Source organism: Pelecanus crispus, chromosome 8 (genome assembly GCF_030463565.1).
Source record: "Pelecanus crispus isolate bPelCri1 chromosome 8, bPelCri1.pri, whole genome shotgun sequence".
Classification (NCBI taxonomy): domain Eukaryota; kingdom Metazoa; phylum Chordata; class Aves; order Pelecaniformes; family Pelecanidae; genus Pelecanus; species Pelecanus crispus.
In genome coordinates, this window is record NC_134650.1 from 36,552,156 (window position 1) to 36,567,233 (window position 15,078).

The window sequence follows — 15,078 nt, forward strand, 5'->3', positions numbered from 1 at the left end:
TAAATTTTTAGGGGTCATAGAAAAAGTTAATTAAGTACAAAATTTTAGGCAGAAGCATGAAACTGACAACTAATTAACACCTGTTTAGAGAACATAGAGGAAGATATGACTGACTTTCCTATTCTGGAGTTAATATTCTTCAGAAAGCATTCGCTGATACTGCTTATGTCTTACTGCTGTTGTTTAAAGCGTCAATTAAATTCTGAACAAGTATGTGGTGGTGTAGCCTATTGCTTGTTACTGGTCAATAAAGATCTTGGGTTTTTTAGGTATGCGTTAATGACGATCTTGTCTCAAAGAACTTTGCTCGTTTTGAGGAAGCTGAAGAGAATACAGGGAGTTCTGCAGATTATCAGGAGAACCAAACATCGTTAAATGTTGAATCTCTTCCAGTGAAAATTGTTAATCCTGCGCTTGCTTTCAGGCCAGTGCTGTTTCAGGAGAAGGTATCAACAAATCTTGAAACAGGTGGGAACCATGTGTGTTGGAAACAATCATACATGCAATGCATCATGTGTCTTTAATTGGATATATTGAACATGAACCTACTGTCTTGGTTCAAATCCAACAATTGGATCAAATGGTATCCTTCTAACAAACAATGCTATGGATCAAACTTTGCAAAGACCAATCAAATCGTCAGATGCAGGAATGCTGTAAAGCTTTTTGTACTATATAAGAGAAAGGAAGGCTGAGGATGAGTTATGCAGGCATTTGTTGATACAGTTAATAGCATTAGATATTATTGAAATTACTTGTGGCATTGATCAATGATGCATTACTGGTTTTTTGAGTTTGGAGGGATTTATTTGAACAGAGGTACTTTTAAAACAAGTGTTTACCATGAGTTGTCTGATTTATAATGATTCAAGTCTTTCTTTTTAAAAGCATGCAGCTTTCCATCCTCCATCCTGTTCACTCAGTTCATCTGCATAGTTATCTTTACATAAAGATAACTATTTTTTGGTTGTTCTTTTTGTTATTGGGAAATGATAGAAGCAACTAAACAAATAGGTCACAACCTACTATAAATAAAAATACTGGCTTTTTATGTGTTCAGATAATCAGAAATATGTTTCTGCATTTTTTTACATATCTTTCTAGGTCTTGCTGTTTCCAGTTCCTTTCTTGAAGAGACATACCAAAGGTCAAGCACAGATCTAAATGAGAATACTGCACCTGTAAGTATTATATTTTGTATTAAATTGTCAAAGATGATCTAAATTAAACATATGTAGGACAGGTTAGGAATACTGTAGTCATCTAGCTTGTTATTCTATGTAACATAGATCTGGGGGACTGCACTAATTCTTGATATAGTTAAAAAAGAACATTCTACTTCAGTTTCTTTTTTTTTAATTGCAGAAAACTTTAAAAAAATGTACTACCGTCCTTGAAAAGGTTGTACCTCCTTTTGCACTCCTTTGCTACAGTTTTATGAAGGTGATAGTTGTTTACGCTGCACAGTTTTCTGAATATATAAAAATGTAAATTTTAATGTTTCCCTGAAAACATAATAGTCCTTATGCTGTACCATGGTAAACATTCATTGGAGTCACTTCTTAATTGCTGAGTTGTCTAATACTTTAAATATCTAATCTGGTTTCTTGCTATTTTCTCTTTTTTCTTTTTTTTTTTGGTTGCTGTTCTTTTTCTGAAACATTTTAAAAATGTCAGCGCTCATTCTTTAGTGTTAAATTGTGTACTGAATTGCACAATTGGAGCTGGTACAATGTCCATGGGAGGGAAGAAAAATGAACTGATAGATTCTAGGCAAATAATCACTGTTGAGTGTATGCGGTCTCTGCTCTTTTAAAGAGCCTGTGTGCCGTTCCATGTCCTCTTCTGCAGGATGCTTTAAAAGAGAAATTTGCTTCTATGATAGCAATACTTCTTCTGTCAGGTCAGGGGAGAAAACGGAGTTTTACAGAAGTTATTTTTTAGCTCTGCTGAGAATTGAAGGATGACAACCACTTCTGAACTTAAACTGTAATACCTTATTAAAATATTTTGGAAAGGATGATGGTGAATCCGCACTACTGTGTGGATGTTATTGAAGCAGAGTAGGATTACCTTTGTACCCTCTGTAAATTCAGCTGAATTACCTTTACCAGCCACTTGAGTGATGCAAGTCTTTGACCAAGTCATTCCTGTTGATTGCTGGTGACTATTGATGAACACTAGAAAATCCCCTCTTCAGAATCAGACATCTTTGGGGTAACTCTGGATGCAGTATGTGCTACTACTGTTTACTCCCTTGAGGATTTGCAGTGCTGTTCAGTTTAAGTTCATGTGCATTGTCTTTGTAAGTGTGCAGCTGGGTAACCTGTTTCTGTTTTTACTCCCGTCTGTGGTGTGCAGGCTTTCCATGATTTTTTCTTAATTTTGTTTTACAAAATTAAAACGTTTAAAAACTAATCCGTATGTGTTCATACTAGCTCAGGTCCCCAGCTATGGCTATAGCTTGAGATGTGACCATGAACTAATTTTTCTTTTGTGTGGGCAATGTTCTTGTTGCAAGCCTGATTCTTAAAGAAAATACTGTTCTGCAACAAGTTAAGACAGTTTTCTGAAGTTTGTTTCATCAAAATTGTTGCCTTATTCAGACAAGCTTACATTTTGTACAAAAATTCTCCAAAATATTTGGAGAATACTAGAGCTAAGTAAGAAAACAGCTTTCAACTCAATAGACGAAAGAAATAATTTTTCTAAAATGCTGCTCTTGAACAGTATTTTAGTGCTAGAAATGTGTTTGTCTTTTCTTGATAGATTGTCAAAGCAATTCCAGGTCTGCCTTTCAAGGAAAATACAGCAGTTCACACAGACAGGTATGGTGCAGTATGTTAAGCATTTTAAATGGTTGGGCAATCAGATAATTAGGAGCTGTAGCATGCTTCCAGTTACTATTCTTAGTCAGCTAGAAGGGTGGAAGGTAACCGAAGATGCATACGCATGCTTTTGGGGAAGAAGGGAATTTGAAGCTGCTGATACTTATCGACACTACAATAAAAATTGAGCAGTTCTTTCTAAATAATAGCTTGACAGCAAGGATGTGATGGGGAAGTATTTTTTTTTTTGCACACTAAACATGTTAAGTTGCTTTATTTTAATCTTAGTGTGATTTATAAAGTTTTCAGACTTAATGAAATATGACTACGAGTTGATTTGTGCAACATTTTTACTATGCTGCATGTCAGTTGATGCATATGTAATAAATCCAAGGAGTATTTTTTAATTCAGTTTCTAACTCATGCAAAGATATATTGTTTCATTTTTTGAAACTTTAAGAAACCTTTTTCCTACAGTCCAGTCTGATTTTCTTCTGAAGTTGAGGAACCTACCAGTTACCTTTGTTAAAAAATTTTCCTGTGGAATATTTTCAGATACTTAAAAGCCGATACTAAATTTTATTTTCAAAATGATACTTTTTGATTTCTTCTTTCATGTTTGAGGGTTTTCCTCCTTGGCATAAGTAATACATTAGAAATACTTCCTGAGTGAATTGCTCCATAACACTTTAGAAATATTGGTGGTATTTATAAATTAGATTTGACTTTTGCGTTTATGTTGGATTTAATATTAGTATGTTTCTCAGACTTCAGCAGTTCTTAAATTCTGATCCTCTGAAGACACACATAATTGAAGATGACCAACAGGTATTTCAAGCATTAACTTTCATTTAACTTATCTTGTGCAAATGTATTGTGCTTATGTGGAAGGTTTTGGTAGTGTTGGGGCTGCAGGAGTGGTCTTTGTGGAAGGAGGTCAGGGCTGATTCCAGCCACATTGGCAACAAGACCTGCTGCAGGCCAAAGCTGAGCCAGCCAGCAAAGTTGGTGGTGCCTCTGTGAAAACATATTTAAGAAAGGGCAAAAAATGTATGGGAGGGAACAAAAAAAAAAAGAGAGAGAAACAGAGGCAATGCCAAGGTCAAGAGTAGGAGGTGCTCCATGCTGGAGCAGGTGTACCTGAAGGGACTGCAGTCTGTGAAGGACCCACGCTGGAGCAGAGGAAAGAAGTGAGAGGGAAGGAGCAACAGAGAGAAAGTGTTAGTTCTGACTGCAATCCCTGCCTTGCACTGCTCATTGCCTCAGTAGTGGGACTGAGCGTAACCTGCATTGATTATAAGCGGAGTGGAGTTTGGAGTGAAGTTGAGCCTGGGAATGGGAGAAGAAAGGTGTTTTTCTGAAGTGTGTAAGGTGCTCGGCTGTGAGCTGAGGCCAACCCACCATAGCGAATTTTACTAGTTGTCTTCAACTGTATTTTGATTTTGTTATAGCTGAGTGCTAGCTGTACACAGAACATCTCGTGCATTCTCTTGAGTGGTTTAAGATAGTTGTGTTAAGACAATCTTAATAAATCTTTCTTTACGAAATACTGAGTATTTGTCTCACCACTGTCTATGTAACTTATCAGTATGTATGAGTCACATTTAACATGTATTTACAATTTCTTTGCTATTTTTCATCAAAATACCATGTTTTAAATACATATGACTCAAAAGCATTTATTGTAAGCTAAACCCCTTTTATTAAGTATTACCTGTGTCATCTATTTGTCATATGGTTTCAGAGTTTTCAAAATCTTAGTGAAGAACAAAATGTCTTTCTTAGCAACAAAATTGAGCCATCGTCAACTCTGGAAACAGCACCACTTTTTGATGATCTGAAAAAGGTAATGCTAATGTGATACATTAGACTGAGTATCTTCTTAAGGCTAGTATTGTATCCCAACTTTAGATAATAAATATTATAGTAATACCTGATTTTGGTTGCAGAATGTCTAGGAGGTTGTTCATGTAGTTGAATAAATGAAGCTTCAGAGAGATGCTGTAAGAATTATACACATTTCTTCTGGTATATCAACCACTGCCACAAGCTGTGGGACTTGGATTTTAATATAGTAATTTAACTCAGCTCAGAAGAACTTTTTCATATTGCATGTTAAGGACATTTATTATATAGTGGATTAGAAATGTCTAAGTCACTCAGTGTTGTGTTTCGTCTTGTTTTGTCTTGTTTTGTTAAAGTACACAGTTTTCACATGGAACTCAATTTCTCTTTCTGTAGGAACTTACTCGGAAAAAATTTTCAGGCCCTAACTTCACAGAATCTTACTGTTGGCCGCCAGTAGCTCGAGGTTGTGATGTAGTTGCCATCTCATATCAGGGAAATGATCCTTTTTTATATATTCCACCAGTTCTTACATTTTTGCAGTTGGGAAGTTGCTACAAAGCCTTGCCAAACAGGAATGGAGTATGTATATATTAGAGTAGTAACAGGTTTTCTCTTCCAAAGTGCAGATGTAGAATAATGGTCCAAAAGACAGTGGATGTTTGCATTGTATGCATTTAATGTGATCTTAGTGTATCTTCATGATGCTTGCCAGTTTATATAAGCCATCTGCATAGAGGCTTAGAGATGGGCTGCATGAATGTGGGAGTCTAAAACTTAACCACTTGTTAGATATTACTTGATAAGTTAATGTCATATCACTTTGATACTTAATGAAGCTTTGTTTTTAAGGGGATAGTATGTAGTCATTAAATTAAAATTTGTATTAGCCATTTTAAATACTGTAATTCACTTTCTGACTCGTATTAGATCACAGAAACACAGAATTATTGAGGTTGTAAGGGACCTCTGGAAATTGCCTAGTACAACCCCAAGTAAGATAAGATGCTCCTGCTTCTGTTAAATTTTTTGACCTATTACTGTATGTTGTTGCATGCATCCTTTCTGTCTCCAGGTAACCTGGTGTATGGTTCCTTGGGTCTGCAACATCTGCATTTAGGGGTGATATAGTGCTAAAAGCTTCAGTTTTGAAGTACTTAAAGGCCTGTGTTGCAGATTTTGTTTTTGCCTTAAATGCTGAAGTAGTACAATTCTTAAGATTCTGAAGTCTTGTCTAATCTATGGTGTAAACTTTTGTACGTATGTATGTAGCCACTAGCACTTATTTTATGTCCTGGGTGGAAGAAAGCACAACTTGTTTTTGAGCTACTGAAAACATACGAGAGATGCTCCAGACATCTTCATCCAATGTTGATAATACTTGGGCAGAACAAAGAAGAAGCTAGAAGCATGAAAATCCGAGGATGTAAGAATACTTTTTATCTTCTTAATTATGCTTGAAAGCAATGTGGGCTGCCTTAATTGCAGGAAATTGCAATAGAAGCAATGCATACTTCTTAAGATTTTGTTCTATAAAGTGATAATTCTATTTCTTTAATGCTGTAACTCTGTAGTGATACATAAAGCTTCAGTAGTGCTGTTTAACAGTAAATGGTATTAAAGCTGTTCAAATATCTACGTGTTCAACATCTGTTTTGTAAGTTCCATAACAGTTATTTTTTGAGCCAAATTATTGGTAGGGATTTGCTGAAGATCATGCTGAATGAGGATTAATCGTGGACTTTCTTGATTTAGAACCAGATTTTGTAACATCTTTCTTTGGTACATGAGCATCCATTGCCGGACAGAGGTATTGGGTCTGTCAGGGATGGAGTTAATTCCTAGTCTGTATAGTGGTGTGTTTTGGATTTGTAACTGCAGCAGTGTGGATAACACACTAGTGTTTTGGCTCTTACTGAGCATCACTTGCATGGCATCAAGAATTCTCTTTTTCCCTGTCTGCCACCCAGTAAGTAGGCCAGGGTGGGAGGGGACACAGCCTGGACAGCTGACCCAAACTGACCAAAGGGGTATACACTACTGTATGTCATGCTCAGCAATAAAAAACATGAGGGGCGGGGGTGATCTGATGAGTGGCTGGGCATCTGTCTGCTTGTGGGATGTTGTCAGTGGTTGCCTTTGCATCGCTTCCCCCCCTCACCTCCTTCACTTACTACTCTGTCTTTTTTCCTGACCCATGAGTTTTCTCACTTTGGCAGTTTCTGTTCTCTCCCCTGTCCCACTGGTGGCAGGGCGAGTGAAGGCATCTGTGTGCCTTTTAGCTGCTGGCTGCAGTCAACGCACCACAGTAATGCGTATGTGTTATGTTCTTCAAAAATATTTTTAACAAATGTATTTCAAGTACATGGTTTTTATTTTTTAAAATTGACAAACATTTGGGGACATGTCTGATGCTGCTTTACTACCTATAACGCTTAACACAGTTCTTCTCTACTCAATTTAAGAAGAATATTGGGAAAGTGAAGGATTAAAAAGGGGTAATAGTTCTCTGCAGACAAAGTTGCATAAATGTCCGCCTTAAATTTTAGTTGGAAGTAGTTTCTTTTTTTAAATGGTAGTTTCCAACTTGCTTATTGCAATAAATTCTAAGTAATTTGTGCGTATAACTTCAGTAGTATACAGAGAATAGTCCACAGAGAAGAGGAGGCATAGAAGTAGTAAAAGAGCTCTTGGGAGACTTGTCCTATTTAAGCATATTTGCTTAAAACACTTAGTTCTACTATTCTTGTTTGGTCTTTTTGTTAAGCCTTAATTGATAACTGTATTTTTAAAAGTGGCTCTTTTTGCCAAGGAAACAAGATATATGGATAAAACTATGAAGGACTGTGTAAAACTTTCAGTTTCAGCAGTTTGTATTTTTACATCTGTCATTCAAGTTTAAGAGCCTGGTGGATGAATTCAGATCTTTTATTAGTAGAGCTGTCAGTATATTTGCACGGATTAAGATTGGTGTGTGTTATTTTTTTGTGTGTGTGTATATATACACATACACACATACATATGTGTGTAGATATCTAAGTGACAATGTGTGCTTTACTCCATTTTTAAAACTGAACTTTTCTAAAGGCTGCTCTTGCGCGTATTTAAATATTTACCTTCTGTCTATCTGGTTCTGAAGGTCTTATCTCTACTTCCGTTACCTTATTGGAAAATGAAATGGCATCCTTTGTAAACTTAACTTTCAGACCTTTCACTCTTCCAAAAACTGAGTTTTACCCACTCAGGTCTTGAAGGCATGCAGGGGTAGAAAAATACAAGCAAACTAAAAATGACTGTTGATCAGAAGTCAGAAAATAGAGTTCAGTGTTCTCTGTTTAAAACAAACAAACAAACAAAAAAAAACCCTACAAACTCCAAAACCAACCAGCCCCCCCCCCCCCCCCAACTTCAAGATGATGTGTCTGAAATGCAAATGTGGCCTTTTTAATAAAACTACAATGTCCTATATTGTCTTATTAATATTCTTTCAAGTTGTAAGTTAATGTTAACAGTCTTTTCTTCCTACCTATAGGTGAAGTAATCGTGACTACACCGTACAGCCTCCTGAGATTGTTCGAACATCACAGATTATTGTTTTGTAGACTTTGCCATCTTGTTCTTGATGAGGTTGATGTACTGTTCTCTGATGCTACTGAACAGGTAGATGGTCTTGTCCTGTTCTGCACTTCTGCTCTGTTATGCTGTCTTCCTTTGCTGTGGATGGTTTCCCAAGGGCTTGCATTTTTTTTGACTTGGTAGCAGTAGTTTCAGTGTAGGGGTCTTTAATCTACTTTAAAGACTTGCATCATCTGTAAGGAACTTCCTTTTCCCCTTATCGGTGCTGGTTGAACAGCTTCAGTGCAAGAACCATCTTTACTGGTAAGCACCTCAGTCTCTGTAGAATGAAAGGCAGAGGTGAATTGATCAAATAGTCTTGGAAGCAATCATAAAAACTTCCTTGGGCCTTAATGATAGTGCAGGTAAAAGGAGAAGCTGATCCCAACTCAAAGAATCTTGGAAGTGGAACAGCATTAAGTTCCATGTTGACAAGGATTAATATATTGTATCAGTTTTAAAATGATGACTTATCTCAAGCTTGAGATAATTACATATTGTTTTTTTATTGCTGCTTTGAGTCTTCATAGGACAGATGCTTGCTGCAATACTAACAGAATATTACATCAGTATGCAAAAACCAGCTTACACACCTTTTTTCAATGTCATAATTTCTTTTAAACCTTAACTTATTAATATTACCTGTTTAAAATTTGGTGATAAGACTGAAGGGCCATGTTTCTAACTGAAAAGCTAGAGAAACTTCTTAATGGAGCTAGATTGCCCAATTTGCTATATGTGAAGGTGTTAAATGTGCCTTTGTAGCAGCAAATCTCAAGCCATACATTAGATGAAATGTCATCCTTATCCAGTGGGACATTCCTTCTTTCCGTTCAGGCTGTTCTTTCTGTTGTGTTTATGTACTTCTTGAGACAGTATGCCTTCTTCATACCATATGAAGATTGTGGGAAAGGTATTTTGTAAAATACTGTGCATGTATCTGCCATTTTTGTAGGATCTTCTCAGCTTCCTAAAAGCATCAGTCTTGAACAGAAGAAAGAAGAGGTGCTATTTCAGATGGAAGTGATTATTTGATAATGTTTGGACTGTTGTAGCTCTTCTAAAGCATTATGTTACAGAAATGTTCTATTGTTAAAAATATTGCTGCTATGGGTAAGTTTAGTGCCAGGTTGAGAGAGATCTCTTAGAATTGTGCCAGAGCCCTAGAATAGTTCCTAGTATGGTAGTGCTTTGCCAGAAATCCTGATGTTGTTCCACAGCTGGACTGCTTGTCACTTAGTAAGGTGATGTCACCAGGAATATATTTATTCTGTCTTGGTGATTTTTATTTTTCATAAATGACGTTATAGCACCCCCATTGGGGGCGGGGGGAGGGGGCTGCAAATTACTGTACTGGCAGGTTGGGCTTATCTTCTACCTACCTTTTTTTTTTTTTTACTGACTGCCTCTGACTTCTTGGATCTCCTTTTGCCTAGGCTTAGTATTTTTCAGATTTGAACAGATCCTTTTCCTGAGATTTCCACCTTCTCTGGGCAGAGTCCTGCGTTATGATCCTGTGTGCATGCACATGCTGTTCCCTCATGCTGTTGCTTTCTTCTTGCTTCAGAAGTTATTCAAATAATAGGATAAAAGTGCACAAACCACACACTTTGGTTTGGGATGTGAAATTTGTGTTTTGCTGTGATGGTGTTTTTATGACTGGAAAAAACAGTGTGCTAAAACAGTGTACTTTTCACTGCTGTTACATACTCATTGGACTAGCATAAGAGGATAGAAAAAACTTCTTTCTTTTCTTTATAGATTTTTACTATATTAGATTATTACAAGAAAGCCATTATTACTGAAGAGTGGGAGTATTCACCTCATCAGATTATTGCTGTTGGAACTCATTGGAATAAACATATAGCACACTTGATAAAGGAGTTCATGAATGATCCTTACATTGTGATAACAGCTATGGAAGAAGCTTCCATCTATGGAAAAGTGCGACAGGTAAAAAGCTGGGGACGATGTCACTATTTCTTTACTAAGACACTTTGCTGTTTGTACTGATCAAGGTCAGTATATGTGGCTGCTGATTTTTGATTTGAAGTGGGTAGCACTACAATTCTAACTCAAAAGACTGTTCAGATGTACCTCCCTGAGTCACCTAAGAGGTGACTCTTAGGAGACCTGTGCAAGTTAATCACTGAAGAAGCTGAAGGTCATTTGCCTTGCTTTGTAGGACTGAGGTGAAGATATTTCTTCAAGTTCACATTGTTAGTGCAAGTGAATCTGAATTTTATGTGAAGTATTTGTAAATGGTATAGTTTGTGACCAGAATTTTATCAGAATCTTTTTGCAATTGTTAATTTTGAGCGGGGCAGAACTAACAAGGTAAGTTATCCCAAGGCAGAGCTAGTGAAATACTTGTTTTACTGCTGTATGCCATGCAATGCAAAAGGTAATTTGACCTAAAATTTCCAGAAAGTTTTTACATGTTCTTCTTAGGTGTCTTCTCATTTAATTTCCAGTCAGTGTGGTGTAGCCCTTAAGAATAATACAAAATGTTGTAAGTTTCTGAATTCTTCTGTGTCTCAAAATTTCATAATTTGGGGATTGAGAATGTTGGGAAATCTCTAAGACTAGACATTCTGAGCACGACACAAAATTGAAAAAAAACACCGCTTTTTGTGAGAAGTCCAATTAATGGTTTGGCAGGACTGAAAATGTCAGTGTTTTGATGCTTTAGTTAAGAGGATTTCAGGTGGTGCAGTATGCTTTTGGAGTGTGAAGGTTTTTTTAGTGGTACTTGAAAATGCCAAACTTAGATTGATAAATCACCTAAAATTAAATGAATGAAAAACCTTAATGTGGGATTTTGATTATGTGTTGGACTTTAATTATACTTCTGGCAGCTGTCCTAATGCATACCTTTTGAGTTTTATCTACTGTAAGTTTAACAGAAGACCTACCACTTACTGGAGCTATTGTTTACTGGATTCTCTTTGGTATTATATAACAATGCTTAGTGCTTATTAAAAGAAAGAATTACATAGTAAAATATGTATAGATTATATGAATTATCAGCCCTCTGCTTTGTATCTACTTCTAGATTGTGCGACCGTGCACAAACAGTGAAAGAACTGCTGTGTTACTCCAAATGCTGGATTTTACCCACAACGATCTTCAGAAGGTGCTGGTATTCACTAATTCAGTAAATGAAGCAGAAATGGTTCATAAGGTGAAGTATTTAAATTTACATAGATAAGTGGCTTTTTTAGGTATGCACCACCACAAACCAACACGAATGCCTGGCGTAGAATGCATTCATTACTAAATTCTTAACTGTGTTTTGTCTGTCAGGTTGGAACTTTGAGTTGAATCAAACTGGCTTTTTTCCAGTAAAAGTTCTGTTGTGTTTTTTGATTTTATTTTTTACTGTTTCCAGGAGTGGTAGGGGGGGAGAGAACTTAAGCTACCATGTTAAGAAGTTCTGTTCTGTTGCTTTCTACTCTGGAGTAGCTGAAATTGTAGAAGGCTGTTTCTCTGATATGAAAGAAGCATTTTCTATCATCTGTGAAAGTCTACCAGAATTTAGTTAAGCTTCAAGTCATAGGGCATTGGGGGAAGGTAGCATGCTTAATAGGCATTTTCTTAAAAACTGGCATAAAACTGCTTCAAAATTACCTGCAATAGAACATGCTCCAGTTTCCCACCTTTTTTGTGGGATTGTATGCTCAACATTTCAGATGTGGAGACTAAGGAGGAGTTTTCCTGCAATACTACTTTCTTCATATATTATAGCAATGAATATGTATAACAGCATAGCAATAGGAAAAAACCTCTTCTTGTACTTTCATTGTCTCTTTGCTTGTCCTCCAACAGTACGCAGTAAGAGGAGTGCAGTCTGACTTCACTGGGAAGCAGTTCTGTTAAGCCTGGGTGAGGCGATACAGATGATGGGGATGATTTTGCTGAAGGAGGCAAGCTATGAGGATATTAGAATTAAAACCTTTAGTGATAGCTTCAGGGCTGGGATAGCAAAAGGATGTGTGGCTGCATTGTTCAGATGTCATAGGAAGAGAGATGTCAGTCCTGAAATGTGAGAACGTATTCCCTTTCAGAAGCTGGAATAGATCCTGTGATAGTTAAAGGATTCTTCTTATGTAAATGTTAGTATCTGGAATGTTTAATCTTTGACAGTTGTTAATGGAAGCAAATCTGGTTTTGTCTCGTGACTTTCTAACACGTTTTCCTTGAATATTGGAGGGCTAATATCCTCAAGCATATCAAAACCAACCCCACCACCACTTAATGCAAGAGTGTTTATTGATGGTAAAGAAGTATTGAAGCTGTTTGTAGTAATCCGTGTGTATACCAACTTCAAATATCTTAAGTGGTCTACAAAAATATTTTAAGTCTTAACTTAGTTCATTAGACATGCCAGTTTACCAAATAACCAAGGCTTTTGTAGTGATTAACTTGTGGACGTTGAACTTGACAAATACATAAAGCCTTTTGAGAATACTACATTCATGCAAGGTAAGTATGGGTAGATTGATGGAGGGGTTTTAAGTGCTTTTTCTGAAACTGAAACTTAAGCCTGCATGTTGTTAGATGATAGCATTGACTTAGAATAGAGAGGACACCTTAATGGTGGGAAAAACTTCAAATGGAATTTGTACTTAAACATGTTTAATGTATTAATCCATAGGTACTTGAGCTTTATTAGTTTTCTTTCTGTACAGGAAATTAATAAGCTTAATCTCCATAATCTCAATTTTCATTTTTTTTTCATATAAGAAACCTAAATTTCATTAACTCTTTCCCTTGGCTCTCTTTCCAGTAGCTAAGATATGCTAGATACTAATAAGATATACTATTTATTAGAGTTTATTAGGGCTGTTATTGCTGTATTGGAAGAACATATAACTTTTTACTTTGTCATCCAGGCACTGAAGAGCAATTCAATATTTTCCTTGAAAATACATAAAGAGAGTGAGTTTAATTTCAAGTATGTCTTAGAGCAGTGGACAAAAAAGTATAGTTCTGGCGCTCCTGTTGTGTTAGGTGAGTATTCTTTTTTTTGTCTAGTTGTGATTATGTCTTCATGGTGTCTCATGTTCTACGCTGAATACTAATACTAGGTTATCTCATCACTTCCATGGGGTCAGTTCCCTATGAATTCTTTCTAGTTATCCCTTTACTTATTAGTGCTACAGCTAAGTCTGTCTTTTTTTTTTTGCTGCTGTTGTTGTTGTTCCTGGGGCCCAGGGTTAACTGCTGCAGGGGAAAACCTTACTTACTAGAGGGAACGTAAAGGAGTTTTTTGATGCATTAGTTAAAAGAACTACATGTACTTACAGAGAATTTCCATGATTTCCCAACTGTCTCCTACTACAGAGGATATTTTCAGTTTGAAATAATTTAGAAACTCGAGAGACTTATTGTAATCGTTTCCCATATGTTCTGGTAGAACTTTATTTTTGAAGTTGTTTGAGTAGCAAAGACTCTTACCCAGTTTCAAACTTAATTTTTTCCATTTTGTACATCAAAAGCAAGAAGATTGACTTAATTACATCTGCTTTGTAGGTTCATACAAAGGTGTTAGCATTTCTGCATTACTACAAGTGTTTTCTGTCTTACTCTTGTGAAGTACTTGGCTGTGGGCACTTCCATTTATTCTGTGATACTGATACAAAATTATGCTAGGTTATTAGAGACTAACATGAAACGCTGTTTCTGCCATGTGCTTATGAAGTATATTGACCGAAGAAATACAATGCCTTATGTAAGTGTATTGGGAAAAGACCTTTTTCTTAATTATTAATGGATGGGGAGAAGGAAACAACCACTGCCAATGTGATGTAATACTTCACATGCTTGAAGTATTAGAGTTATCTTATATGTGTGTATAAAACATGTGCTTAGTTTTAACAGATGACTGCATACAGTCTTTGGGAATTACAGATGCAACTTGCGTGATACATTTCAGTTTTCCTTCTCCAAGAATCTTTGCTCAGCGTCTACACAGCATGTCTGACAACTTCTGTAATGTGGTAAAGGTTTGAGTAAATCTTTAATGGGTTAATATTACATTTGACTATTAAATGGTGGGTACATAAAAGCTTTTAAAAAATATATGCATATATTTTTAGGATTCTTCTGTAGATCAGGAATATACAAAGGCAAGGTCAGTCATTCTGCTAACAGAAAACAGTGCATATCATGCACTTGGGATCCTGCACTATTTGCAGCACGCGGAAGCTGAAATTCCACCAGAGCTGCATGATTTTACTGCCAAGACGCTAGAAGCTGAAGAAGATAAGAAATTTTCAAGGCCACTGTGTGGCTATCTTAAAACATTTGGGATTTGCAAGTAAGGAAATACCAAGTTTTCTTGATACTCATACTGACACAGAAAGGCATTGTATGCCCTGAATGATGACTGCTTTTACTTCCTTGATGAATTATCCTGTTGGATACCTTTAGTCAAACCAGGTTTTGCTCATGATTTCCCCCTCCGCCCTGTTCACTGTTGCATCTGTTTCACTCCTCTTAGGTACTTTTATGCAAACAAAAATATTAACGTTGTTATGGAGACCAATCATACATAGTCTGACATAGCAGAATAATTATAACTCCTGCTTAGATGTACTTGGGGGAACTTTAAGCCATTGTTTTGACTAGTATTCTAGCCATAATTGCAACGAGTTTTGTGCTTTACTCTCTCCCCTATTGTGTCCTGTCCTTCCAGAGTGGGGAAGTAAATGATGACTTCTCTGAGCTGTGTGTAACTGGGTTGTAAGTAATGCCTGAAGGATGAAGATAAAGCATTTTCAGTTAT

At 36.5% G+C, this 15,078-nt stretch overlaps 1 protein-coding gene across 1 annotated transcript in view; it reads left to right on the forward strand.

Moving 5' to 3' along the window:
- The window catches only part of TDRD12 (tudor domain containing 12), a 37,095-nt gene that overhangs the window by 6,858 nt on the left and 15,159 nt on the right, over nucleotides 1-15,078 (forward strand). The window contains exons 7-19 of the mRNA XM_075715037.1: nucleotides 270-468; nucleotides 1,105-1,181; nucleotides 2,770-2,828; nucleotides 3,596-3,656; nucleotides 4,573-4,674; nucleotides 5,070-5,255; nucleotides 5,946-6,099; nucleotides 8,206-8,333; nucleotides 10,050-10,241; nucleotides 11,344-11,472; nucleotides 13,184-13,301; nucleotides 14,163-14,296; nucleotides 14,390-14,610. Of these exons, the coding sequence (XP_075571152.1) occupies nucleotides 270-468; nucleotides 1,105-1,181; nucleotides 2,770-2,828; nucleotides 3,596-3,656; nucleotides 4,573-4,674; nucleotides 5,070-5,255; nucleotides 5,946-6,099; nucleotides 8,206-8,333; nucleotides 10,050-10,241; nucleotides 11,344-11,472; nucleotides 13,184-13,301; nucleotides 14,163-14,296; nucleotides 14,390-14,610 (1,760 nt within the window). The remainder of the gene's footprint in view (nucleotides 1-269; nucleotides 469-1,104; nucleotides 1,182-2,769; nucleotides 2,829-3,595; nucleotides 3,657-4,572; nucleotides 4,675-5,069; nucleotides 5,256-5,945; nucleotides 6,100-8,205; nucleotides 8,334-10,049; nucleotides 10,242-11,343; nucleotides 11,473-13,183; nucleotides 13,302-14,162; nucleotides 14,297-14,389; nucleotides 14,611-15,078) is intronic.